Source organism: Mirounga angustirostris, unplaced genomic scaffold (genome assembly GCF_029215605.1).
Source record: "Mirounga angustirostris isolate CCGP_5_RB_7025 unplaced genomic scaffold, mMirAng1.0.hap1 SCAF_15, whole genome shotgun sequence".
Classification (NCBI taxonomy): Eukaryota; Metazoa; Chordata; class Mammalia; order Carnivora; family Phocidae; genus Mirounga; species Mirounga angustirostris.
The window spans coordinates 19034238-19061905 of NW_026991723.1; the positions used below are offsets into that span (position 1 = coordinate 19034238).

Below are 27668 nucleotides of genomic sequence, written 5' to 3' on the forward strand. Positions count from 1 at the left end.
GGACTATAAATAGGGAAGAATAATATTCAAGTTTAGGGAAAAGGCATCGGTATTTTCTGTGTGTGTGTGTGTGTGTGTGTGTGTCTTTTACACCTAAGGGTTATTCCAGACTTCAGTAAGGAGACTGTGTTCTAAGGGGAATAGGAAGGTGAGTTCCTCTCCATTCCAGGACTTGAGACCTCCCATAATGTTAAACACTCAGTGATGGAGAGGCCCATATGGCTCTGGGAGATAGAACCCTTTGAGGAATAACACACTTAAGAATCCCTCCCAGGACTTCCAAGGCCACACAAATTCCGACGGACCATGTCAGGGAGACAGTCTTACCGAAAGATGATGTTTTCCAAGTCAAACGGATACTCAATGATGCCGGTTGTGGGCACTCGGACGCGAAGCACGTCTTGCTGTGTTGGCACGAACGACGGCATGGCGATCCGGTCAATGTCAGTCAGGTAACTGCGGTATCAGACAGCAAGGCACCAAGACTCGTTTTAGACACCGGAGAAACGTCTATCCCACTCCAGGGAAGTCACCCCAACTCACAGCGCCCCCACTCAGGTTCGTGGATTCCATCAGTGACCTTCTTGAGAGCTGGCGCTGGACCGGGTTTCCCCCCTGCCCCCCAACTATGAGTGTTTGGGAGAGAATATGGATCAGAAGCTTCCATGAGCCCTCTGGGAAATCTGGGAATAATGCCATTTCTTCCTCCCGGCTCTAAGCTTTCCCTCTCCCTGGCCAGTGAGGGAGCCAACGGATCAGAAGGAAAGGATGGGATCCGGTCTGTGACCTCTCAGCAGCCTTCCTCCCTCAAAGCCTCCCCCCCCCAACACACACACACACACTCACCCCCACCCACGAACATTACAGAACGCAGATGCTGCTCTCGAAGGCTTTGCTCAATGAATTCGAGTTTCTATGAGAATATAAAGGTATAGAACAGGCCAACTCAAAGCTCTTTCAAAATAAGAAAAAGTTTGGGGTGCCTGGGTGGCTCAGATGGTTAAGCGTCTGCCTTCGGCTCAGGTCATGATCCCAGGGTTCTGGGATCGAGCCCCACATCCGGCTCCCTGCTTGGCAGGGAGCCTGCTTCTCCCTCTCCCTCTACTGTTCCCCCTGCTTGTACTCTCTCGCTCTCTCTATCAAATAAATAAATAAAATCTTTAAGAAAAAGTTTACTGTTCATTGGGACATTAAACATCTAAAATCAGCCAACGCTTGTCCCGGATCATTTCTGGCTGCATAGTAAACTCCTAAGCTGGAAACAAATCACTTTTTCTGTTTTGTTTTTTTTGTTTTTGTTTTTTAACTTTAAGGCCTTTATACAAGGCATTTTTGAGTAAAAGACCTGTAACGCAGGCCCCAGCCAACGATGGAGGGGGTGCTTCGGCGTGGCCCCGCCCCCTCCCTGCGCAGTGGACCCCGCCGGGGACTGCAGTGCCCAGCAGGCGGCAGGAGCCGGAGCCCAGGGAGGCAGGTGGACCGTATTCCTCGTGCAGCCCTCCGTCGGACGGTCTGTCGCTGGAGGACAGAGAGCACAGGTTGGCCCACAGCAGCACATTGAGTTCTGGTGAAATGAATGTCCCAGTAAGCGGACAGTCCTGGCACAGCAGACGACACCTGTGCGTCTGGTCCGAGTCAGCTCAGCAGCTCCGGAGGTGGGGCAGCTGCTGGTGCCGCAGCGCCACTGTCTCGGGGGCAGCGCGGTCCCCCTAGCCGTTCCCTACGTGCCTCTCGGTGCACGAGCCCCCAGAGATGGCCTCACGGCCTTCGAGTTGTCGCTGGGTCCCCAGCTGTCCACTGCCGTCTGCCCTCCTCCCTGGGACACTGCCTTCCTTCCTTCGGGCTCTTTTCTGAGCTGCCCCAAACCCTCTCTGGGCTTCTTTTATTTCCGTTTCTTACTTGGCTGCCCTACTGCATTTAAACGTCCCTGCGCTCAGCTTGGTTGTGCCAACCTCGGGCAACAGCCTGAAACACGCAGCCTGGCACTAGCGCCAAAGGGGGGCCATTGAAACAGGAGGTGAGATTTCAGGCTTCCTCTCCTGCCCACTGCCTTGTCCAGACGATCGGGGTGAACCACCTACCCACACCTGCTTGGAGGGCAACAGCAACACCCCAAGGGAAGGGGATGGGATGCTGGGGCTCTCAGAGGCTGGGGGAGGACACGGAGCAACGGGGAAGAGCTGAGCTGCAGGAGCAGGAAAAACCGCCTCTTCAAGCAGGAACATGACCAATTTGTGCGTCCAGTGACCTAGCTGATGGAGACACTGCCTCCGGAAATCTGAAGACATGGAATTCTGTGATCACCATGGGATAATTTGCATGCAGCACCATCTATTTCATCTTACCTTAGGAATTAATGATTTAAAACTAGAACTTTATGAATCAAAACTAAAGCGCGGAGGCCTTCCCAGGGAGTCAATAAGCAAAGGGCTTGTGGACTGAGCTTCCTCCCTGTGCTGGGCCTGCAGAACCTGTCTTGCCCACCAGAGGGCAGCACGAGATCAGCCACTGGAGCGGGTCTATTGCAGTGCCGGTCGAAACTCCGATTTTAGATTTGAGGGCAATTGATCCTGCCATCTGCTGATCAGGAAACCAGAAGGCAGAGGGATATGGAGAAGAGGAAAGGAGAAGCCAGAGGCAGTGGCAGTCCTTATTCAAGTCAGAAGATTTCAGCACCCCAGATGAGATAAGTTCCCTCCAAGGAACCCTGCATTTGATTGAGCTTCTTGTTGAACAAGAGAGGCTTAGAACACAGCGAGGAAAGGTGGGTATGGGCAAGGACAGAGATTTGGGGGTCCACAGTTTTTAGGAAGCGGTAAGAGATACATCAAGGAGTCACGGGGGGGATAGTGACAAGCAGGAAAGAGGTAGTGTTTACAGGCAGCTACTTTCTCCCCAGTGAGAAGCTTCTCTGAAGCGTGGACAACGTGTGCCTGGGCTCAGCACTCACTATTTGGCCGAGTCCGACAGCTGGTACTCCCTTCTCCTGTCGTAACACTCCTGGATTCCTGGGTCCTGCCAGAGCTGCCTGATGGCCTCCACCTGGTCCCTGGACAGGGCGCAGACCTTGTCCACTTCCACTTCTTTGATTAGCTGGGCATTTTCCTGCACAAAGGAAAGAGAACCTGTCACTGGGCGAAGGAAAGGAAGCCAGCCCGTTGGTGACTTGGGGACAAGACCTCCCCCAGGCCGTGGGTGAGGGGCGATCTCCACTCACACGCCAGCCACGCAGCGGCAGCCACCAGCAGTGCCGACGATGTGGCCGCTTCACTCAGGGAGAGCCACAGAGAGACGGTGACCTGCGGCTTTCGGTCCCGTCAGCCCCCAGGGGCCAGTGCCACTGGCATTCGGCACCCAGTGGTGAACAGAGAAACCCAAGAGCCATTGATCATCACTGTCCTTTGAACATCTGCATGGCAGGCCAAGCAATTTGAAAAGAACCGTTTTTATTGTCCTGGCATCCCCGGGGGTGGGGTGGAGGAAGCAGGTCCGCCTGGAAGCTGCAGTAGGGGAGGGCCTGGGCTTCAGAGAACACACAAACACTAAATCACCAGCTAGCTGTGTCCGCTGGCTTGCTTTTTCTTTTTCTTTTTTCTAATATAACTTAGTAGACTTTATTTCTTAGATCAGTTTTTTAATATAACTTAGTAGGCTTATTTATCATCAGACATCACTGATAAAACTCCTTCCCATTTGGAGTTTTATCTCCCATTGCGAGCCCCGCCCCGTGCCAATTACTGCTATATTTATCATTGCTCTCATTCAATAACTATTGCTCTGATACTGTGGCCCCATTATTACAGTACTTAAGATCATTGCTGGGGCGCCTGGGTGGCTCAGTCATTAGGCGTCTGCCTTCGGCTCAGGTCATGATCCCAGGGTCCTGGGATCGGGCCCCGCATCGGGCTCCCTGCTCAGAGGGAAGCCTGCTTCCCCCTTTCTCACTCCCCCTGCTTGTGTTCCCTCACTCGCTGTGTCTCTCTCTGTCAAATAAATAAAATCTTTAAAAAAAAAAAAAGATCATTGCTGTAATTATTACTATTCTATCAGTTACCATTTATTGCCCACTTCCTGTGTGCCAAGAGGTATACACACATTATCTCATTTAATCAATGTAAGGCTAACACGGGGCCAGAAATCTTGCCAAACCTTAGCAAATGAAAATGATATGGTTGGCTTACATCCTCAACATGTCCGTGTGTCGGCCACGGAGATCCAACATCCCGTCCCTTGGCTGCAAGTTGCACAGACAATGGAATCCTGCTGAGAGACAGACAGGAATCCGACCTCTCCTTAGCTCCCCCATCCTGCCACCCTTAGGGCTGGCTATTCACTGGCCCCTGTGAGTCAGCAAAGCATTGTGTGGCGGCTGTGAGCTGCTTGTGTGTATATGGTCCTCCCTGAAAAGTTGCTCATATCTTGTATTATTCATCCTCATTAACAATCCAACAGGAAGCTGGAGAAAAGGGAGATCTTAGAGATTTACCGGACTCGGGGCAAAACCGAGGGCCGTGTGAGCCCCTATCCATCCAGAGTGGCTATCAGCTCTTCCCCCTGGACTGTGGGATCCTCGGCAGGGAGAGGATCCCAGTTGCGGAACCTCAAACAGGTCTAGGCAGCATGGATTAGTGGGAAGTGCCCTGGACGAGGAATAAGGACCCTGAGTTCTGGTGCATTTGGGACTTTGAAGGACCCCAACCCCAACAGTTCCCTATCTCCGCATCCTCATTTGAAAGGAGCCAGTGATTTTCAAGGTGTCTGATTTATCAATTATAAAGTTTCACCTAAACGAAAGCAAAATTAGCATTATTGTGGCAGATGCCTAATATCTGTTGGCAAAAAGAGGACACACTGTTGGCCTTTCAGCCATGACTTCGAATCCTGCCCACGAGCACATTCTGCATCACCAGCCCTACTGTAAGCCAGAGAGCACAGCCCAGAAAACCCGGACAATGTGTGCACGGACCTGCGGGACTGTCTTCCTTCTGCTTCCCTCCCTGCCTCCCGCCGCCCTCTTCCTCCCGATACGATCAGATGGTCTCTCCCCACGCTGGGCTTGGCTCTGCCCTCCGCACTGAAAGGATCTGTTTTCTTCCCTGTCTTCGCTCCCGAGATCCCAGACCCTAGTGCAGTGCCCGGTGGCGCAGGCAGCCCGCAAACATGCCGCACATACGCACATCTGTCATTCTAACACACAGACCATCCCCAGAAAATAACAGCCGGAGAACGTGAGGGCAGGATGACGGCAGCATGAGTCGGTCACAGCGAGAGCCCGGGGCAGCTCGAGGACAGGAAAGTCTCTCCAGGAGAGAAATGCTCTGGGACTCCCGACCAACCTGTCTTTCTGCCCCTGGTGGCAGGCAGAATCCTTGCTTCTGGGCTGCCGGCCTCTCATGCTGCTCTTCTATGACTTTTTTTAAAACTTAACTTTTTTAAAGTACTCTACACCCAGAGTGGGGCTCGAACTCATGACCCTGAGACCAAGAGTTGGCGGCTCCACTGACTGAGCCAGCCTGGCACCCCCTAAATACAACGATTACATTCAGCTCACCTGCCGAGAGGCTTCCCCATGAGAGTCACTGGGATGTTACAAACATTCCCACCTCCCCTCCTCACAAACACCGGGTAGGGTTGTACTTCACGGGGAGCGAAACAGCAGTGGAAACATTTGTCTCTTTCAGAAAGAAACTTGAATGAGCCAATGAGTCATCTACCACCTTCCCTTTCATCTACTGCAGTGCTTGTCATGAGACAAGATGGAGTCTCAATCAGCCCAGCTTCCTGAGCAAGTACAATGTGCAGAGACCCCCCGACACACCATCCTGCGATGAGTGAGAAATCATCTTTCATTGTGTTAAGCTGAACTCTGAGGGCAGTTTGTTCCTGCAGCATAACCTACGCTATCCTGCTACATGTTGAAATGGGTAAACCCAGTATTCAACTCTTCCAGGAGAGAGAGAAAGTGGATCCCAGGGAGGTATCCCAGAAGAATGCAGGCTTCTTCATGGGGAGCCGGGGGGTGGAGGCTGGGGAAAGACAACCCCGAGCTTTCAGGTAACCAAGGAGGCTCATCCAGGAGAGCAACATCCAGTGACTGTTCAGCCAGGTGAGGGGACAATGGAGGGACTCTGGCTTGAAGCAAGATGGGACCACAGTCTCCTTAGAAACCCAACAATTGGGAACTGGGTTTGGAACCAACTGAATTCAAGGAGCCCAGAAGTATTCCAAGTTCAGAGTTCTCTTCCCAGCTAGATCTCCCACCTGTCAAGATCATTCTTTTTAAGATTTTAAAATCATTTTTTTTAAAGATTTATTTATTTATTTATTTATTTGAGAGAGCGAGAATGAGAGAGAGGGGGGAGGGTCAGAGGGAGAAGGAGACTCCCTGCCGAGCAGGGAGCCCCATGCGGGACTCGATCCTGGGACTCCATGACCTGAGCTGAAGGCAGACGCTTAACCAACTGAGCCACCCAGGTGCCCCAAGATTTTAAAATCATTTAAGACTTGCAAAAATGTGGGGGAAATGGTACAGAGTTCCTCTCTGCCTTTCAAGATTGCCCAAATGTTGACCATTTATGACCATGCCATATCATCTAGTCCCTCTCCCTCCAAATGCATGCAAGACACACGCACACAGAACTTCTGCCTGAAATATTTGCAAGGAAGTCTCAGACACAGTACCTCTTTATCACTAAAGACTTCAGTGTGATTTCCCAAAAAGCCAACACTGGACTATAAAATCACCGGATAATGATGAAAATCAAGAAACTAACATTGACACAGTATTGTAATCTCATCCTGAGCCCTTATGCCACGTTTGTTAGTGGTCCCCTTATTGTCCTTTATGTGCCCCATCTAGGGTCACAAAATGCATTGACTTGCCTCTCTGTGATCTCTATTTATTTGGAAAGGTTCTGTGGTCAGAAATTGCTTGGTCACCCTGAACAAGAACTGCCTGACAGAGAAATGAAGCAGGCTGGCAGGGAGCGCGGCACAGCCCCAGGGACGGTTCCAGGAAAAAATACTATGAAGGGCGGGGAGGAACGAGGAAGAGAGTGACCTGTTTTTAAATAAATTTTATTGGTATATGCAGGACTTCTATACACTGTGAACATCTGTGTGTTACAGAAAGTGGGGTTTTGTGCATATTTTCCCATGGCTTGGCTAAATACTTTCATGCACGGCGGGAGCAGGGCCAGTATGATGAGCATGTTCAGACCACCTGGAGAGTGCACACCATCTGAGAGCAGAGGGCCCCTTGTGCAACGTGGGAGCAGCTTTGTGTGAAGACTGGCTCCCTGAGGCGCGCCTGGGTGGCTCAGTCGTTAAGCGTCTGCTTCGGCTCAGGTCATGATCCTGGGGTCCTGGGATCGAGCCCCGCGTCGGGCTCCCTGCTTCTCCCGCTCCCCCTGCTTGTGTTCCCTCTCTCGCTATGTCTCTCTCTGTCAAATCAATAAATAAAATCTTAAAAAAAAAAAAAAAAAAAAGACTGGCTCCTTGAGCTGAGGGTCTAAAATGGCGATGGCAGGAAAACCCGGAATTCACCTCCTGTGGGACACACCAAACCTACACCAGTTACAGAGCAATTACTCCGGATGAAAAAGTGAGGGCTGGGGCACCTGAGGGGCTCCATCGGTTAGGCACCCAACTCTTGATCTCAGCTCAGGTACTGATCTCGGGGTCGTGAGTTCAAGGCCCACATTGGGCTCCGCTATGGGCTCCGTGCTGGGTGTGGAACCTACTTAGAACAAAACAAAAAACAGGGCTGACTGAAGGGCTGCTGCACAAAAGCTCGAGAAACCACTTAGAGAGGAGCGAGAGAGACAGAGACATGGTAATGAGGGAACCCCACCTCCCACTCTGCCACCAGGAGTGAGGACAGACAGTAGTGAGGGATCCGGAGCAGATTTATCTGCCCTGGGGCACAGAAAAAAGCTGCAGTTTAAAAGAGGAACTAGGGGCGCCTGGGTGGCTCAGTTGGTTAAGCGACTGCCTTCGGCTCAGGTCATGATCCTGGAGTCCCGGGATCGAGTCCCGCATCGGGCTCCCTGCTCGGCAGGGAGTCTGCTTCTCCCTCTGACCCTCCCCACTCTCATGTACTCCCTCTCTCTCATTCTCTCTCTCTCAAATAAAAATAAATAAAATCTTAAAAATAAATAAATAAAATAAAAAATAATAATAATAAAAGAGGAACTAGTTATAAAAGATCCAGCCTCCTCAAAACAGTGGGGGAGCTACTGGAATGCTCTTCAGGCTGGAGGGGCCGGTGAACACCACAGGTGATACTTGCCATCCACTTTGATCCCCAGACAGGAGCGGAGTCCAGCTGCCACGGCCCCCCTGCGCCTCCGCGAGCCCCAGGCCTCTGGCCCACACCAGCCCGAGCTGTGCCCCCAAGGCAGCTCGAGCACAGGGCGCATCGGAGCACCCCGGGTCTGCACCCATGATGGCTGCAGCATCGCGTCGAGGGGACACGGGCACAAAGTGCACTGGAACACTCCACACCTGCTCCACTTCGGTCCCCGGGGGCTTCCTAGGGCATCCCCGGCCCACAGCACTCTGGGTGTATGTCCTGGCTCATGTCCGCTTGGTCTCCAACTGCCCCCAGTGCAGCCCCTGTGCTAAGTGCCTGGGGACGCTCTGGCCCATGCCTGCCTCCGTTCCAGGTGCCCCCCCGCCACCCCGCTCTGGGGCAGCCGGAGACTCCCGGCCCGCACCCTGCCTTTGTGCCAGCCACCCTTCAGGGTGCCGCCTACACATAGAGCCCCAAGACACCCCAGCAAGGGCCATCCTCAGCTTCAGTCATCCCACCAGGGCACCCACTCCTCTGAGTACCCCAGGATAACCTTGCTTCACCCACTTCAGCTTCAGCTGTCCTGCCAGGACACCCCTGCATGGAGCACCCTGGGACCCCCAACATATACCCTACTTTGGCTCCAGCTGCCCCCCAGGGCACCATCTGCACAGAGAGCCTTGGGACAGCCTGTACCCACTTCAGCTACAACTGTCTTGCCAGCACACCCACTGCATGGAGAGCCCTGGGAATGCCTTGGCCTGTGCCCACTTGAGCTCTGGCCATCCCACCAGGGCAGCTCCAGCACAGAGTGCCCCAGGACCCCAAGCCCACACCAGCCACAGCTCCAGCCAGCCAGCCCAAGTCAGAGAACACACACAGTCTACATAAGGTATGACCATACACAATACATACTTCAAGTTTAGAAGTAGCTGTTTGCCGAATTCATAGAAACACAGAAAATCAATCAAAATGGGGAAGCAGAGGAATATGATCCAAATGAAAGAACAAAAGCACAAAAGAAGAACGAAATAAAACAGAGATAAACAATATGCCTGATGAGGAATTTAATGATTGTAAAGATGCTCGCTGGACAAGAGAGAAGAGTGGAAGATTTCAGTAAGAGCTTCAACAAAGAGAAAACATAAAAAAGAACAAAGCTGAAGAACACAGTAACTGAAATAAAAAAAAATACACTGGAGGGAATCAACAACAGATTAGCAGATGCAGAAGAATGGATTATCAATTAGGAAGACAGGGTCATGGAAAGCACCTAAGCTGAAGAGCACAAAAAAGAATTTTAAAATGAAGATAGGTTAAGGGATTGCTCAGAAAACACTGAGCAAAAAAAGATTTGCATTATACAGGTCGGAGGAGGAGAAAAGAGAGAGGGGCAGAAAACATATTTGAAGAAATAACAGATAATTTCTTTAACCTGGGAAGGAAACAGACATCAGGTTCAGGAAGCACAGAGAGTTCCCAACCAGATGAAAAGGAAATCCATGACACGTAATAGTTTAAATGTCAAAGGTTAAAGATGAGAGAATTTAAAAGCATTGAGAGAGAAGCAAAAAGTTATGTACAGGGGAAACCCCATAAAACTATTAGCAGATTTTTTTCAGCAGAAACTTTGCAGGCCCGAGAAAGTGGCATAGTATATTCAAGGAGCTGAAAGGAAAAACCTATAGTCAGGAATACTCTATCCACAAATTATCATTTAGAATTAAAGGAGAGAGAAAGTTTCCCAGACAAAAGTTAAAGGAATTCATCACCACTAAGCCAGCCTTACAACAAATGTTAAAGGGGCTTCTTTAAGTGGTAGAGAAAAGGCCATAATGAGAAGAAAATTATGAATAAAAACATGTAAAAAAAAAAAAAAAGACAACATATACATAAAATATGGAGGAGGAAGTAAAAAGGGTCTTTTACAATGTGTTTGAACTTAAATGACCAAATTAATATAGACCACTACATACTTAGGATGTTATATATGAACCTCATGGTAATCACAAACCGAAAACTTAATGATACACAAAAAATAAAGAGAAAGAAATCCAAGCATAACACTGTAGAAAGTCATCAATCACACGGTAAGAGAGCAAGAACAGAAAAAAGGAACAGAGACCCGCAAATCAAACAGAAAAGTTAACACAATGGGTGTTCAGCGGGTGAAACGGGTTAAAAAAAAAATGAGACCCATCTATATTCTGCCTACAAGAGACTCCAGACCTGAAGACACATACAGACTGAAAATGAAAGGATGGGAAAAGATATTCCTTGCAAATAGAAGTGGGAGAAAAAATCTGGGGTAGCAATACCTGTATCAGACAAAATAGATTTAATTTTTTTAAAGATTTATTTATTTTAGAGAGACAGCATGCTCAAGTGAGGGGAGGGGAGCAGAGAGAGGGAGAATGTCAAGCAGACTCTGCTCTGAGCACAGAGCCTGATGCAGGGCTTGATCCACGACCTTGAGATCATGACCTAAGCTGGAATCAAGAGTTGGCCACCCAACCGACTGAGCCACCCAGGCGCCCCTAGACAAAATAGATTTTAAAACAAACACTTTAACAAGAGACACTACATAATGGTAAACGGGTCAATCCAACAAGAGGATAAAACAATTGTAAACATACATGCCCCCAACATTGGCATGCCTAAATACATAAAGCAAATATTCACAGGCATAAAGGAAGAATATGACAGTAATACAATAATAATAGGGGACTTTAATGCCCCACTTACATCAAAGGATAGATCATCCAGGCAAGAAATCAATAAGGAAACAGTTTCTTTCAATGACACATTAGAGCAGATGGACTTAACAGATATACACAAAACATTCCATCCAAAAACAACAAAATACACATTCTTTTCAAGTGAACATGAAACATTCTCCAGGAGAGATCACATGTTAGACCACAAGCCTCATTAAATTTATGAGTAAACTCGTATCATGCATATTTTCCAACCACAACAGTATGAAATTAGAAATCAATCACAAGAAAAAAACTGGAAAAAAGCCCACAAAACATGTGGAGGCTAAACAACATGCTACTAAATAGCTAATGGGTCAATGAAGAAATCAAAGAGGAAATTAAAAAATACATGGAGACAGTTGAAAATGAAAACATAACAGTCCAAAATCCCTGGGACACAGCGGAACCAGTTCTCAGGGGGTAATATACAGCAATGCAGACCTACCTTAAGGAAACATGAAAAAGCTCAAATAAACAATCTAACCTTACACCTAAAGGAACTAAGAATAAATAAAATCCAAGTCTAGTAGAAGGATGAAAATAATAAAGATCAAAGCAGAAATAGAGACTAAAAAAATACAATAGAAAAGACAAGAGTTGGTTCTTTGAAAAGATAAACAAAATGGATAAACGTTTAGCCAACTGCAAGGGAAAAAAGGGAACATAGAATCAGAAATGAAAGAGAAGTAACAACCAACACCATAGACATACAAAGGATTATAAGAGAATACTATGACAAATTACATGCCAACAAATTGGACAGGAGAAATGGATAAATTCCTCAAAACATACAATCTTCCAAAACTGAATCAGGAAGAAATAGAAAATCTGAACAGATCAATTATGAGTAACAAAACTGAATCAATAATCAAAAAACTTACAACAGACAAAAGCTCAGGACCAGACAGATTCACAGGTAAACTCTACCAAACATTTAAAGAAAAGTTAATACCTCTTCTCCTCTAAGTATTCCAAAAAATAGAAGAGGAAGGTAAGTTTCCAAATTCATTCTACAAGGCCAGCATTACCTTGATACCAAAACCAGAGAAAGACACTACAAAAAAAGTCAATATCCCTGGTGGATGCAGTTTCAAAAATCCTCAGCAAAACAACAAATCACATTCAACAATACACTAAAAGGATCATTCACCGAAATCAAGTGGGATTTATTTTGAGGATGCAAGGATGGTTCAGTATTCAAAAATCAATCAACTGATAAACCCCACTGACAAAATGAAGGATAAAAAAAATCATAAGGTCACCTCATTAGAGGCAGAAAAGACATCTGACAAAAGTCAGCATGTGTTCATGATGAAAATCCTCAACCAAGTAAATTTAGAGGGAACATACCTCAACATAATAGAGGCCACATATGAAAAACCCACAGCTAACATCATACTCACTGGTGAAAAACTGAGAGCTGTTTCTCTAAGATTAGAAACAAGACAAAGATGTCCACTCTTGCCACTTTATTGAAGTAATAAGGAAGGAGAAGTAAAACTGTCACTATTTGCAGAGGACATGACACTGTATATAGAAAGCCCTAAAGACTACATCAAAAAACTATTAGAATAAATAAATTCAGTAAAGTAGCACAATGCAAACTTAATACACAGAAATCGGTTGTGTTTCTATATGCTAATAACCAAGTACAAAGAGAAATTGAGAAAACAATTCTATTTACAATTGTGCCAAAAAGAATACCTAGGAATAAACTTAACCAAGGTGGTGAAAGACCTGTACTCTGAAAACTCTAAAACAGTGATGAATGAAATTGAAGATGACACAAATAAAAAGATATTCCGTGATCATGGACTGAAAGAATATTGTTAAAATGTCCATACTACACAAGGCAATCTATACATTTAATGCAATTCCTATGAAAATACCAACAGCATTTTTTTCACAAAGCCAGAATAATCCTAGGGTTTGTATTGAATTACAAAAGACCCAGAATAGCCAAAACAATCTTGAGAAAGAAGAACAAAGCTGGTATCACAGTCCCAGATTTTGAGATATACTACAAAGCTGGGGCAATCAAAATAGAATGTATGGTATTGACCCAAAAATAGACATATAGATCAATGAGAATAGAGAGCCCAGAAATAAACCCATGCTAATAAGGTCAATTAATCTATGACAAAGAAGGCAAGAATATGCAATGGGAAAAGACAGTCTCTTTAATACATGATGCTGAGAAAACTGGACCCCTTTCTTACACCATACACAAAAATAAACTCAAAATGGATTAAAGACCTAAATGTGAGACCTGAAACCATAAAAATCATAGAAGAAATCATAGGCATTAATCTCTTTGACAATGGCCTTAGCAACATTTTTCTAGACATATCTCCTCAGGCAAGGGGAACAGAAGTAAAATTAAACTATTAGGACTACACCAGAATGAAAAGCTTCTGCATAAGGAAGGAACCCATTGATAAAACAAAAGGGCAACCCACTGAATGGGAGAAGATATTTACAAATGATATATCCAATAGGAGGTTAGTATCCAAAATATATAAAGAACTTACATAACTCAGTACCAAAAAACAAGTAATCTGACTAAAAAGTGAAGAGATCTGAAGAACATCTGAAGAGATAGTGTTTCAAAGAGGACATACAAATGGCCAACAGATACAAGAAAAGATGCTTAACATCACCAGGAAAATGCAAATCAAACCACAATGAAGTATCATTTTATACCCACCAGCATGGCTAGAATCAAAAAGACAAGAAATAACAAGTATTGTTGAGGATGTAGAGAAAAGAGAACCCCTGTGCGCTGTTGATGGGAATGTGAATGGTGCAGCCACTGTAAAAACAGTATGGAGGTTCCTCAAAAAATTAAAAATAGAAATACCATATGACCTAGTAATTCCACTAGTGGGTAATTACCCAAAGAAAATAAAAACACTAATTCAGAAAGATAAATGTACTCCTATGTTAATTGTAGTATAATTTACAACAGCCAAGACATGGAAGCAGCCTAAGTGTCCATCGATAGATGAATGGATAAAGATGTGATCTACATATACAATGGAGTGTTATTCAGCCATAAAAAGGGTGAGATCTTGCCATTTGCAACAGTATGGATGGACCTAGAGGGTATCATGCTAAGTGAAGTAGGTCAGACAAATTCCCTATGATGTCACTTATATGTGTAATCTAAAAAACAAAACAAAAGGCAGAAACAGACTTGTAAATACAGAGAACAGATGGTTACCAGAGGGGAGGGGCTGGGGGGGGATGAACAAATGGGTCAAGGGGAATGACAGAGACAGGCTTCCAGCTATGGAATGAATAAGTCATGGCAATGAAAGGCGCAGCACAAGCAATCTGGTCGATGGTATTGTAATACTGTTGTTCAGCGTCAGATGGTAGCCACACTTGTGGTGAGAATATAACGTATAGACTTGTCAAATCACTGAAACCAATGGAACATTGTGTGTCAACTAGACTTCAATAATAAAATAAAAATACTGACTTCATTTCATGGGAAGAGGGGAAGAAAAATCAGAAGAGAATCAGGTTTAGGGAACTGTTATGATTTGTGTAGGGGACATGCTAAGACTAAGGTGGCCTACATCTAAGTGGAGATGTCCAGGAAGCAGGTGAATAAAATGGGCCTGTAGTTGGCAGGAGTCCTAGGTTAGAGCAGCATATTGAACTGAAATTGCCTAACACATTTGTTTCATCCAAGAGAAAAAAGAAAAAGAAAAATCTCAAAGGAGTAGAAATACTATGGGAGCTATTCAGCAGATGAAGACACATGACCCGTTTCTTAAACACTGAGCTCCGATTTGGCATTTCTTCTTTTTCTTTCTCAAACAAAACCACCATTTTCACTGCTCTGAAAGAGGAATACGGAAACCAGATGTCCTACATGTGTGTCTCACTCAGAAATTCCCAGGGTGACCATGAAAGGAGCGGCTCGTAAAGTCGCGCCTGGCTACATTCATGCATGGATCCACGGCTGCCCGGGTGACAGCCCCGTGGAGACCAGCAAGCCCCTCTGGCTGGAATTCAGAGCCCAGCAGGCAGCCCAGTTCTCTGCCAGATCCGTACTAGGAGAGCTCCTTTCACCATTAACCTCCCAGGACTGCAGGGCCCTGAGCTTTCTCTGGAAGACTGACTTTCTTACTAAATATGGCAGATTCTTCTGGGAGCCAGGGTTCTTTTGTCAGATATTCAAGCATTTTTGTTAGAATTTATATTAACATATTCTGTACAATAAAAATCTAATAATATCTCAAGTGGCTACTGTTGCATGTAGTACCTATGAACGTTATAAACTTTGTGAAAACAAGATTACAATAAAATATATGATTAAAAAGGAAAGTTCCCTGTAGCATAGTATTGCTGACTTTTGAGCAATCACCTGCCCCGCCCCGACTTGTTTTGGCATCTGCATCAAAATCCAGAATTGCACCTAGAGATCCTATTAAACAAAAATTATAAAGTAACATTTTAGTGCTCCTTTACTATCAGCTTTTAAGACATCTCAAATATTACATTATAAAGAAAATGCCAGTCAACTATGCTAGAGATAGAATTTTTGTATAGAAAAATAAATGAGAAACTTCTGCTTCTGGCAAAGGACAACTAGGAAATTTGGATCGATTCTTCCACTAAGGACAGCTAAAAGTGATGAACAAACTGTTTTCAAAAATACACCCGAAAATACCATAAAACTAACGAAATAGTAAATACTGGGCAGAATAAAGGGAAGAATGGGATCTAAAAAGTTGAACCAGCATTTGAGAAGCCTTTCTCTCTGGGGCTTCTTTTTATTCTGGAAGGGGCAGTTCCAAGGTTGAGCAGTTCCTTTTTCAAGGTCACAGTACTAGGGATTGAAGTTCAAAGGTTAGCCAGAGCCAAACCTCCGGTTCTGGGTTTGGATCCCAAAGGGTAGCCCTTAGGAGGTTGCAACTCAGCATGGAATCATCACAATCTTAGAACTGAATATCCCCAGACACCTGGCAGAAGAAAAATTCCTCTTTGGAGTTTAGAAGATAATCTCTTCCTTACCCTCAAATTATTTTTTCACATGTGTCCAGCACACCAACAAAAATAACCAAGCATAAGATAACTCCCCAAAAGGGTGACAAATAAAAAAATTGGAAAAGATACACCATGCAAACACCAACCCAAAGGAAGCTGGAATCTATTAAAATAAAATTAGACTTTAAGTCTTATTTGTCAATAATACCTCAATAAAGCTGAAAAAGTATAGATTTCAAGATTAAAAGCATAACTAGAGATAGGAATATTTTATTTTTTACTTTAAAACCAATTAACATATAGTGTATAATCAGTTTCAGAGGTAGAGTTTAGTGATTCATCAGTTGCATATAACACCCAGTGCTCATTATATCAAGTGTCCTCTTTAATGCCCATCACCCAGTTACCCCATCCCCCCACCCACCTCCCCCCCAGCAACCGTCAGTTTGTTTCCTATAGTTAAGAGATAGGAGTATTTTATTTTTTTATTTTGAATATTTTATTTATTCATTTGAGAGAGAGAGAGAGAGCATGAGCAGGGGGGAGGTGGGGGGAAGGCAGAGGAAAAAGCAGACTCCCTGCTGAGCAGGGAGCCACATGTGGGGCTCAATCCGAGGACCCTGAGATCATGACCCGAGCCGAAGGCAGACGCTTAACTGACTGAGCCACCCAGGCGCCGCATGATTCGAATATTTTAAATGAGAAAAAGGTTTAGAAAGACCTAACAGTTTTAAAGTTCAATGTAGTTAATAACATAGGCTCAAAATATACAGAGCAAAATTTCTTAGACCTAAATGGCAAAATAGACAAATCTTAATCTTACAGGAAATTTTTCATTCAGTTTTTTTTCATTTTGATTCCAGTACAGTTAACATATGTAGTTATATTAGTTTCAGGTGTACAATATAATGATTCAACAATTCTATACAGTACTCAGGGCTCATCATGACAAGTGCCCTCCTTAATCCCCATCACCTATTTCACTCATCCCCCCACTCACTGCCCCTCTGGTAACCATCAGTTTGTTCTCTATAGTTAAGAGTCTGTTTCTTGGTATGTCTTCCTCTTTTTTCCTTTGCTTGTTTGTTCTAAGTTCCACATGAGTGAAATCATGTGGTATTTGTTTTTCTCCGACTGACTTATTTCACTTAGCATTATACTCTCTGGCTCCATCCACATTGTTGCAAATGGTAAGATTTCATTCCTTTTTTATGGCTGAATAATATTCCATGGTATATATGTACCACATCTTCTTTATCCATCTATCAGACACTTGGGTTGAGTCCATAATTCGGCTATTGTAAATAATGCTGCAATAAACATTAGTGTTTTCATATTCTTTGGGTAAATACCCAGTAGTGCATTTACTGGATCATACAGTAAGTTTACTTTTAACTTTTTGGAGGAAACTCCACACTGTTTCCCACAGTGACTGCCCCAGTTTGCGTTCCTACCAACAGTGCATGAGGCTTCCTTTTCCTCCACATCCTTGCCAACACTTGTTCCTTATCTCACAGGAAATTTTAACACAACACTCTCGGTAACTGATAAAATTTTTAAAAAATCAGTAAAGATACAGTCAATTCAAACATCATGATCAGCAAATTTGACCTTAGCGACCCATGGAGAGCCCTATACTCAAAATAACTGTAGAACATATGCTTCTTTCAAGCATACCTGGACTATTTCCAAAATGACCATTTACTTATTAAGACTTCACATAAAAATTTGTCCAGCTTCTTCTGATCCAATTCCAGCTTCTTGAGCAACTCTTGGCTCCAGCAGGGACCTACTTTCCATCGGCCACTGTTGCCACCAGGATACCCCACTCACCGTGCAGGCACTTGAATAATCCACCCCTGGTCTAAAGCTACCTAGAGTTCTCCTTGTAGAAAAGCCATCTGCCACCACACTCAGAATGGAAATTAAGCTTTCCTAACTCGATTCAAAATTCAAAAGTCTTTATTTCTACTCCAGTATTTGTCTTCCTCTTTCTCCTTTTTTTTTTTTCCAACAAAAATAACGGAATTCACTGGCCACAAAGTGTTAGCATGAAAGGCCAAGTTACTTTATCTTTTCCCGTGAGTCAAAACTTGAGTGGGTTTCACTGAAAGGCTCTTTCCAAAGGCTCCTGCGATAAATGACTTTGGCACAAACATCTGTAGGTACGAGTATTAATGATGCCATTGAGAGATGCAATCTGTGGCCTTGTACTGTTCCACCTTGGCCCAGTTCTGTTTCCCAGAACTCCCTTCTCTAAAATCTTAAAAAAAAAAAAAAAAAAGGGCGCCTGGGTGGCTCAGATGGTTAAGCGTCTGCCTTCGGCTCAGGTCATGATCTCAGGGTCCTGGGATCGAGTCCCGCATTGGGCTTCCTGCTCCTTGGGAGCCTGCTTCTCCCTCTGCCTCTCTCTCTCTCTCTCTGTCTCTGTCTCTCATGAATAAATAAATAAAATCTTTAAAAAAAAAAAAAAAAGAACTCCCTTCTCTGCACGGTTCTGGGTTAGGGCTGGCCATGAGAGAACGCTGCAAGAGTTTTGGGAATCAGAGGAGAGAAACAGCCATTCTGCTCTCCAGGGCAGAGCTCTGCTTCAGCTCACACTGGGGCTGCTCTTCTGCTCAACCCCCCTGGTGTGGGCAGGAGCTGGGCCCTCAGCACCCCGGCCCTAGCTTGGACCTCCTCCTTCAGCTTCTCCAAATCCTGGGGCAGACACATGTGTAGGTCCAAGGTCAAGGACGCCAGCTTCTACAAGTCAGCTGTGTTGTCAACACAGAGATGGGGAGAGACACGTGCAGGTTCCAGAGAGTGCCTCTGGGGTCCAGTTTGCTTTCAAGGGTTTGGTTTGTCTTTCCTCCGCCTCCTTCACATCCATCTTTTCTCCCCTCACTGCCAGCCCTGCTAACCAACCACCAGACACTTCTAGCACAATCTTCGAAGCTCTACCAGTTACATACAGTGCAATCCTTACAGTAAATCAACATGATTCCATATTCCGAGTGACTCTGACTTCCTGATGAAACCCAAATTGATGCAGAGAATCTTCCACTCTGGTCCATTCAATTCTTTTTAGGGGCAAAAATCCCCTATAACCTCAGGTCCAGATGGTGGTAGCAGCTTAGGCCTCAGTTGGGGTGACCTAAACATCCCAAACTCAGCTGGGCACTGGCAGCCAGACTCAGTCACCTTTCAGGGCAGAGGATCCCACACCTGCTCCATGTTAGATCCAGGCCTGGCATCCGGGATTGTAGCTAGAACCGTGACCCTGCCCTTGAAGAGTGCAGTATTACAGCTATGCCCATTGTGTGGAAACCACACCAGATCCCCACACAAATGCTAACAAAGCAAAGGAGAAATTCAACCGAGGATGAGGGAGGGGATGAGCTAACATCTCCCGCCAGAGGTGGCCTGATGTGTGTTCAGAGAAGGGGGCTGCATGCCCTCCTTCCTGCATGAATGTGGATTCCTGAATGCTTGCCAAAGACAGTCCTGGGAGAGGGCAGGGACCTGAACAGCTCCTTGCTGTGTCAACTTTTACATGGCATTCCTTCCCCTGAGATGCTTTGAAAGCATCTGGACACACACCCCCCCCCCCCCCGCCCCCCGCACACACACACACCAGTCCTAGGGTAACAGAACATATTACCAGATTTACCAGCAGCATCTGGTGGCCTCCCCCCTGAACCCCCCTCCGAGAAAGAATAAGTATATTCGGCCAATGGAAGCTGCTGTCAGAAAAGCACTTGTTTGGGGGACCAGTTTAACACAGCAAGATGGGATTGTTTTGTCCCTGTCGCCATTGTGTTCCTTCCCTCCCTCCCCTAGTTGAGAGAAGTTCATTTAGTTTTTTTTCAGCACATCAGAATTGTGTTATGAGAGACGGTTCAAATTCTCAAGGGGAAGATCTGTCCCTTCTGCACCTGGGAGCCCTAGCAGGGTCCACCCTTCCACCCAGGCCTGTCCCAGATAAAGCCAGAATGACTGTGGCCAGGGGCCTGGATGTGGGGAGGCCAGGACCTTCAGGGAAAGGCAGAGTGGCAGAATAAGGAGAGACATTAGAGAGGCAGGGCCAGAGGGGGTAGGGGGCCTAGTCCGAGACCAAAAGATAGCCCCGACCCCCACCAACCCCCTGCCACCCCCCTCACAGGGAAGGTAATGAGTGCTCTGTTCCTCCTGTTGGCTTCCTCTGCATCACAATCAGCTGTGAAGAATCCCGTTCTCTTGGGTGCTGGATTCTTGTCTGTGGTCCTTCCAGACTGTAAGGTTTACAGTTACAAAAGGCACTGGCAAGGTCTCCATTCAAGAACAGGTCAGTTCTAAGTGTTTATTTGTAAGGTTAGTTTGGGGAGCTCAAAGTGTTTCCCCATCGAGACCGACACTTCTATGGGTCGACCAAATCCTGTGGTATTTTCCTGCTGGTTGGGCTCCCAGGTCATGCTGGACTTCTCAGCCCCCCTAGTGGTCAGGTGGGACCCCATAACAGTTCTGAGCTACAGAATTCAGGCTCAAATGAAGCAGGCCACTAGCAGGCCTGGCCTTAAACCACCACACATACAACCCCCCTCCTCCACCTTGTCTTCCCCTGATTCTCAGCCAAAAGGAGAAGAGACTTGGATCTTTGAAGGACCAGGTAGAGCACATCCCACCACCAACTCACGTTAGGTTGAGATGGTTGTGACCGAGAGATCAACACTGATTTTGCTAAGCCACTGTTTTCGTACTGTTTTATTACGGAGGCTGTCAAATTTTACTTCCTTCATCTACAGAAAAAGAGAAATGGTGTTAGGATGGGGAGGCCCTAGGCTACCTCAAAGAAACACATTTTAACCAGCACGGAACTGAACCATTGTCCTGAAGGCACCAGGCCAGTCCTGGGTACGAGGATTCGTGTGGTTCATCTCCTCATTTCTCCATCCGCCATCCTACCTCCCAGTGACTCTGTCTTCAATACCCCCAGATTCTCAGACCCAACCGGTGACGGGACCACTTCCCTATACCCACACTTTCCAGAAGAGTGTGAGCACCAACACCTCCTCATTCTCCTTCTCTCCTATCAAAAACCAGACCTGCCCCCCAGGAAGCTGTTAGCCCTGAAGAGAAGGGGAGCTCTTATTTTTCGGTTTCCTTATCCATATCTGAGCCAAACAAACATGGTATTAAGAGAGAGATTAGGCTAATGACCACAGAAGTTCAGTGCCTTAACAGCACACATAGGATTATTTTATACTCCTTCCCCTCCCACTATGTGCCCAGGGTGTGGGTGGGGAGGGCTCTGCTGGGTGCAATCATCCTGGGACCCAGCTCTCTCCAGCAAGTGGGCTCTGCCAACTCCCGGGGCCCTCAAGTCCTGCCCTGGATTCTCCGCACGCGGTCAGCAGGTGAGGGAAGAGAGAGCGTGGGGCAGTGGGCAGGAGGTTTTCCGGGCCAGGTCTGAACGCGGTGGACTTCCCTTCTGGGCAAACAAGGGCCAGAACAAGCTGCAAGGCACCACCTGACTGCAGAGGAGGTAGGGAAATGGGGTCCTCCCGGGCTCGGGCGGAAAGCAGAACAGAATTCAGTGAATGCCTTCCAAGATCTCTCTTGCTCCCAGGGGTCAAAATCTGACACCACAGTGATCTCTGAGGTTTGTGTGGTGCCTACACGTACTTTTACATAAATCAGGGTAAACTACAGCCCGAGGCCAAATCCAGCTCTGCCTGGTTTTGCAAATGAAGTTCGGCTGGAACAGAGCCACGCCCTGTCCCGCTGGCTGATTTCACAAGGAGGATGGTGGCGGGGAGTTGTTGCGACAGGGCCTGTCTGCTGCACAAAGCCTAAAATGCTTACTCTTTGACCCTTTGCAGAAGCTGTTTGCTGCGCCCAGGTGTAGATGGGTAGTTTCTAATTAAGTGCGTCCAAGTAGAACACTGCTGTGAACTTCACTCCATTTTTTTTTTTTTTTTAAGATTTTATTTATTTGCCAGAGAGAGGGAGAGAGCGCCTGAGCAGGGGAGCGGCAGAGGGAGAGGGAGAAGCAGACTCCCCGCCGAGCAGGGAGCCCGATGCGGGGCTCGATCCCAGGACCCCGGGTTCATGACCTGAGCCGAAGGCAGATGCTTAACCAACTGAGCCACCCAGGCGCCCCTTAAGTCCCTCATTCATGGAATCAGTGGCTGTGTAATGACGAAGCACCCCCTCTTTGCAAAGTATTATGCTAGGTACGCGTCTAAAACTACGACAGGACATTTCCCGTCTTTGCAGTAACAGGCGTATAGGACATGGAAAAGGAATCCTCCAAGAAACAAACTCAGTGAGTGTAAAAAGCAAGAGAAACCCACCTAGGCAAACTTCCCCACATCTTCAGAATTTTCCCTTGGATTGTGGACTGGCCCTGAGACTTGGAAGCATCTAACTAAAACACCACCCAGAGGAAAAAGCTGGAATTGTTTCTGATTCCGACTCCTCTTCACAAAATTTGGAGAGTGTGTCCCTTTTTTGTTTTCCTTCATGACTTCCTTAAGCAGGCCATTTTATTACGTGCTCGTTTCTGGAGGTGTAATAGTCCGCAGTTTGTTTTTGTGAGGTCTCTGCTGTGTCGACCAGCCTGGGACCCACAACCAGAAGTTTCCAGAAACCCTGAAGTCTAAGACCAGCAGGCCGGCCCCAGACGAAGTGGGCAGTCCCCATATTCTCCCAGGGCGGGGAGGGGTCGTCCTGATACTCAAGAGAAGCCAGTGGAGGGGGGAGGCAAGGAGCTTCTTTAAGACAACTCCGGGGGGGTGGGGTGGAAATTCTCCCCCTGCCCCCACTCCTGTAAAGCAGGTTTTCAAGCAAATGCAGAGGGAAGGAAATTGCCAGCTTCGCAAGTTCAGCAGCACCAGCCAGGCAGGTCCATTCAAGGCTGAAGGACAAACATTAAGAAAGTTCTTCCCGTGATACTGAGCCACAGCCTTATCTGGACATCTCTGTCTTTAAAAGCCATTTTAGGCCCGGCATAATTCTAGAAATTCCTTGTGTGTGCCTCAGAGTGATCAGACACCCCCCTCCTTCCTGCCCAGACATGAACATTAGAAACAGCAGAGAGGGCGCCTGGGTGGCTCAGTTGGTTAAGCGACTGCCTTTGGCTCAGGTCATGATCCTGGAGTCCCGAGATCGAGTCCCGCATCGGGTTCCCTGCTCGGCAGGGAGTCTGCCTCTCTCTCTGACCCTCCCCCTTCTCATGCTCTATCTCATTCTCTCAAATAAATAAAAAATCTTTTTAAAAAAAAACACAAAACAGCAGAGAACATGAAACTCAATGGGATTATGTCGTCCCATCGGGACCGCCTGGAAGCTGGGGACAGGCAGAAGGACATTCAGTATTCCGAGGCCCTTGGCGCCCTGAGGGCATTTGTCCCAAGGACAGCAGGATTCTGGGACTTTGGAATTCAGGTTCCCAGCTGTTAGACCATAGAAATTGCCCTTTTCTGTCTCCATCCTGGGTCCTTCATGCTCACTGGTCTTGAGTCCTGATTTGTAAAATGGGATACAGCAAGGCAAGATAAGAGGATCTTTTTGCGTCTACACATTTCTGTTCGCAGGCTGAGTCAGCCGAGCAAAATATCAAGTGCTCAGCACAGTGCCCCGCATCCACCATTAAACTCCTCAAAGGTGGTGGTGATTCTAACCTGGCCCCCCTTCACCTCCCCATGCCTTCCCGCATACCTGGCTCTTCCTTGGCATCTCGAAATAAGGAAGACATACAGTCGGTCCACATGATTCATGGATTCTGGATTTGCAAATTCACCTACTTGCGAAAATTTATTTGTAACCCCCAAATCAAAACCCACAGTGCTTTCGTAGCCATTTATGGGCATGCACAGAGCTGAGAGAAATTGGAATCGCCTGATGCCCACGCTCCCAGCTGAGACAGGCACCAGCTTCTCAGCTCAGCTCTCCTGCTATAAACAAGTGTCCTTCTTGCGGTCTATTTAGTGCTGTGTTTTTGGCACTTCTGTGCTGTTTGTCAGCGATCTTGCTGTTTAAAAGGCCCCCAGGACAGGGTTGCAGTGCTGTCCTATGTTCCTAAGCTTAAGAAGGCTTGGACGTGCCTCATTCAGGCATGAGGGCACTCAGGATATAATTTCAGCTCATTCACCAATAAGGAGCTTTAGATCAATTCATCCTACCCTGAAGCCTCAGCTTCCTCATTGGTAAAATGAGGCAGGCAGGTGGCCGGGGAAGGTCTTTTCAACATCAGTGTTCTACTGTGCTGAAGAATGCATTCTTTGGGGCGCCTGGGTGGCTCAGTTGGTTAAGCAACTGCCTTCGGCTCGGGTCATGATCCTGGAGTCCCAGGATCAAGTCCCGCATGGGGCTCCCTGCTCAGCAGGGAGTCTGCCTCTCTCTCTGACCCTCCCCCCTCTCATGCTCTCTATCTCATTCTCTCTCTCAAATAAATAAATAAAATCTTTAAAAAAAAAAAAAGAATGCATTCTTTGATTCTATGGCTTTATAAACATTTCGTCTTGTGGACACCCTTCTTTCAAAGTATAAAGGAAAACTCAGTCTTTCTAGAAAAAACAATCACTAGATTTTCCAAGGGAGAATGAGTGAATGACACCTAGAGAGCACGTAAGGGATTGCCTCCATTAAAGTCCACGGAACCCACAGCACAGAACCACAATGGACCGACGAGAGGCCATTTCTGCCCCAGGGACCCAGGTCATGGCTGTTCTGGGTTGGCCTTAAAAATCCTCAGCATGACCAACATGTCAGCCCATCTCTTGCATGTCTCACATCCTCAAAATAACTGAGGGCAGAGTCACAGGCAGTTACCCCTAAAGATGTTATCACCCCAAACCGTTTCCTTTCTTATCACACATTCCTCAGCAACACGGAGGGCTCTGGAAAGGGCCAAACGCCTCCAAGTCATCAGCCACTCTTCCAGGCAATAACGTGAGACTGTTTGCTGGAACTGGGTAAAGAACACCTATTGCCTTTCCCCTCAAGCATCTCAAAGTTGTACAGACATTTAACCAAGTTTTATGCTCCCTCTCGAAAATTCCTAACCTTGAAGCAAGCGACTGAGTATGTGTAGGTGGTGGGTACCGTATGTATGTTTGTGTAAAAAACTGGACATGGTCTCTTAACGTTTCTTGAGTCCAACAGAGTATATTTCATGCTTACGATGTGCTAGGTGTCACGCGGGGTGCTGGGGGATGCAGATAGGAATCCACAGAGGCTGACTCAAGAAAGTTGCAACCTAGCAGGAGACAAAGACCATGCACATCCGATTGCAACACTGCCTGGTCCAGCATCTCTTAGAAATCACCTGGCCTCCTCAGCAGATGTGGGACTGACATCTAGTCAATCAACGAACAGTCTCAGATAAAGCCTCGGTATTCACCCACTCACCCTCTCATGGGACACGTAAAATATGTAAATTTCCTTGTAAGCAGAAACAAAGAATATCTGTACTCCAGATGCTGGTGGAGAATTTATCAGCCATCCTTCTGCTGTCTGATGCCTATCAAATGTTGAAACATGATATTTATGGATGTGTTTTTTTTTTAAAGATTTATTTATTTATTTATTTATTTGACACAGAGAGAGAGATAGTGAGAGCAGGAACACAAGCAGGAGGAGTGGGAGAAGGAGAAGCAGGCTTCCCGCCGAGCAGGGAGCCCGATGTGGGGCTCAATCCCAGGACCCTGGGATCATGACCTGAGCCGAAGGCAGACGCTTAACGACTGAGCCACCCAGGCACCCTCTACAAAATGTTTTAAGGACACTGGAAAAGAAAAAAAGTTCCTTGCCCAAATAAATTTAAGACAAGGTCTGAAAGGGTCACTCAAGTTTTTCTTAAACTGCTGGTCGTCTCCAAAGCTGTGTGCAAACAGGCACATCTGGCCCGTGTGGCATGCACCTTTGGGCGCACGGATCTTAGTCTCTTGGCTTCACTGAGGTACCCCAAGTGGTGGACATCAGCTGTTCAAATGAATGTCACATGAAAATCTTCACCTTTGGTCAATACTGATAAAATATATTGAATGTGCATTAACGGGATGCAACAGCTCACGAAAATACATAACTATGAGCACCAAATTCTTAAACATTCCATCATTTGGAATGAGAACACACATATGTATGAAGGGGGAGGGGGGAAGCCTAAAACTGACTCCGTCAGTAAATGCAGGATTTAGTGATAACTTACTGAACACCAAGGACATCAGCAGAGTCTCAAGCCCATAGCAGCGACAACAAATAGAACACCATCGAGTAGGGACGGCCGGCAGAGCACAGAACTGTGAAGAGGCCATTTCGTTGTGAGTTTCCCAAGAGGGGATTTGGGACGCACTCCTTGCCAAACTTGTGTGGCTTAAATGGCAGCTGGGGCCCCACTTTCTCACAGGGTCTGACTGGCTCAACATCAGCCAGCCTCATGGCTTGTGAAGACCAGCAGCTCTTCCAAAGCTTAGCTTCCTCACCCCTTACACAGAGCCTCCAGTCTCAAAATCTTGGGTTTCACAAGAAGGGTCACATCCATGGCCTTCTCCCGTCTGGGCAGTTCCAACATCTCCGCTTCCTCGGCCCTCTCTCACAGGCTTTGGAGTTCGGGGGCCCCAAATCCTTCACCTTTTCTTGTAAGAGTGATTTCTTCTTTCCTCAAAGACTCAGAGGAAGGAGAGAAGCACTCTGGTTCTACCCCAAACCTACAAGCCCATCCTACGTCTGTGAGCAACGCCCAGCCCTTTGCTTTTTGGGTGGTCCACCATCCATTACCCCTCCTACTGTTTACAGTCATCTTTGGGGACCTGTGTTAATCCAATTCAGGTATCCTGCTCTCCCATGGCTAACTGCCAGGACACCCATACTTGACCGAGGCTGTGAACCCCAAGCAGAGTGATAATGGTGGGGACAGGGGGATGGAACAGATGAAATTCTCTCATTTTGATGGCAATGGAGCCATCAAGGTTCTTCATGGTAGTGTGACCCCGGGAATCCCCAGGTTCCTGTCCATTCTGAGGCTATTACTTCAGCCTTTCTCTTGTTTCCACGATCTCTACAACAGCCTTTCCATAAACTCTCTTCTGTGTTTGTTAGCCCGCTATTTCTGTTGCTTATACCCAAAGAGCCTAGTTCATCCCACCAGGAGAACAAAGACCTTTTCTCTGATGTGAACAGTCAGGGTCTACAAGAAAATGTTTCTTATTTCCCATCTATTAACATCTTCCTCTATTCATGTTATATTAAATTTAGTTTGGGAAATGTCCTATTTGCTCTAGGCTTTATTTCTGAATCTACCCAAAAGCTATGGACTTCAGCCATATTATCTGGATGAGTTTTCTATTAATGTGTAATGAATCGCCCTGAACTTAGTGGCTTAAAACAACCTACTTTTAATATCTCACTCTTCCTGTAGGGCAAGCACAGTGCAAGGGAGTTCCCTGCTCAGGGTCCCACAAGACTGAAATCAAAGTTTGTGCTAGACTGTGTGGTCATCTGGAGCTCAAGATCTTCTTCCAAACTCATTTAAATTTTGGGCGCAGTTCAGTTTCTTGTGACTGTAGGGCTGAAGTCCTTGTTTTCTCATTGGCTGTCACGTGAAAGTCACTCTTGGCTCTTTAAGGCTGCCCTCAGGTTCTCGCCCCATGGCC

General features: G+C 46.5%; 1 protein-coding gene across 1 annotated transcript in view; it reads right to left on the reverse strand.

Annotated features, from left to right (window-relative positions):
• Positions 1-27668, reverse strand: part of GNA14 (G protein subunit alpha 14) — a 191516-nt gene that overhangs the window by 5926 nt on the left and 157922 nt on the right. Inside the window, exons 3-4 of the mRNA XM_064578960.1 lie at positions 2951-3105; positions 328-456 (exon numbers count right to left, since the gene is read on the reverse strand). Coding sequence (XP_064435030.1) covers positions 328-456; positions 2951-3105 — 284 coding nt within the window. The remainder of the gene's footprint in view (positions 1-327; positions 457-2950; positions 3106-27668) is intronic.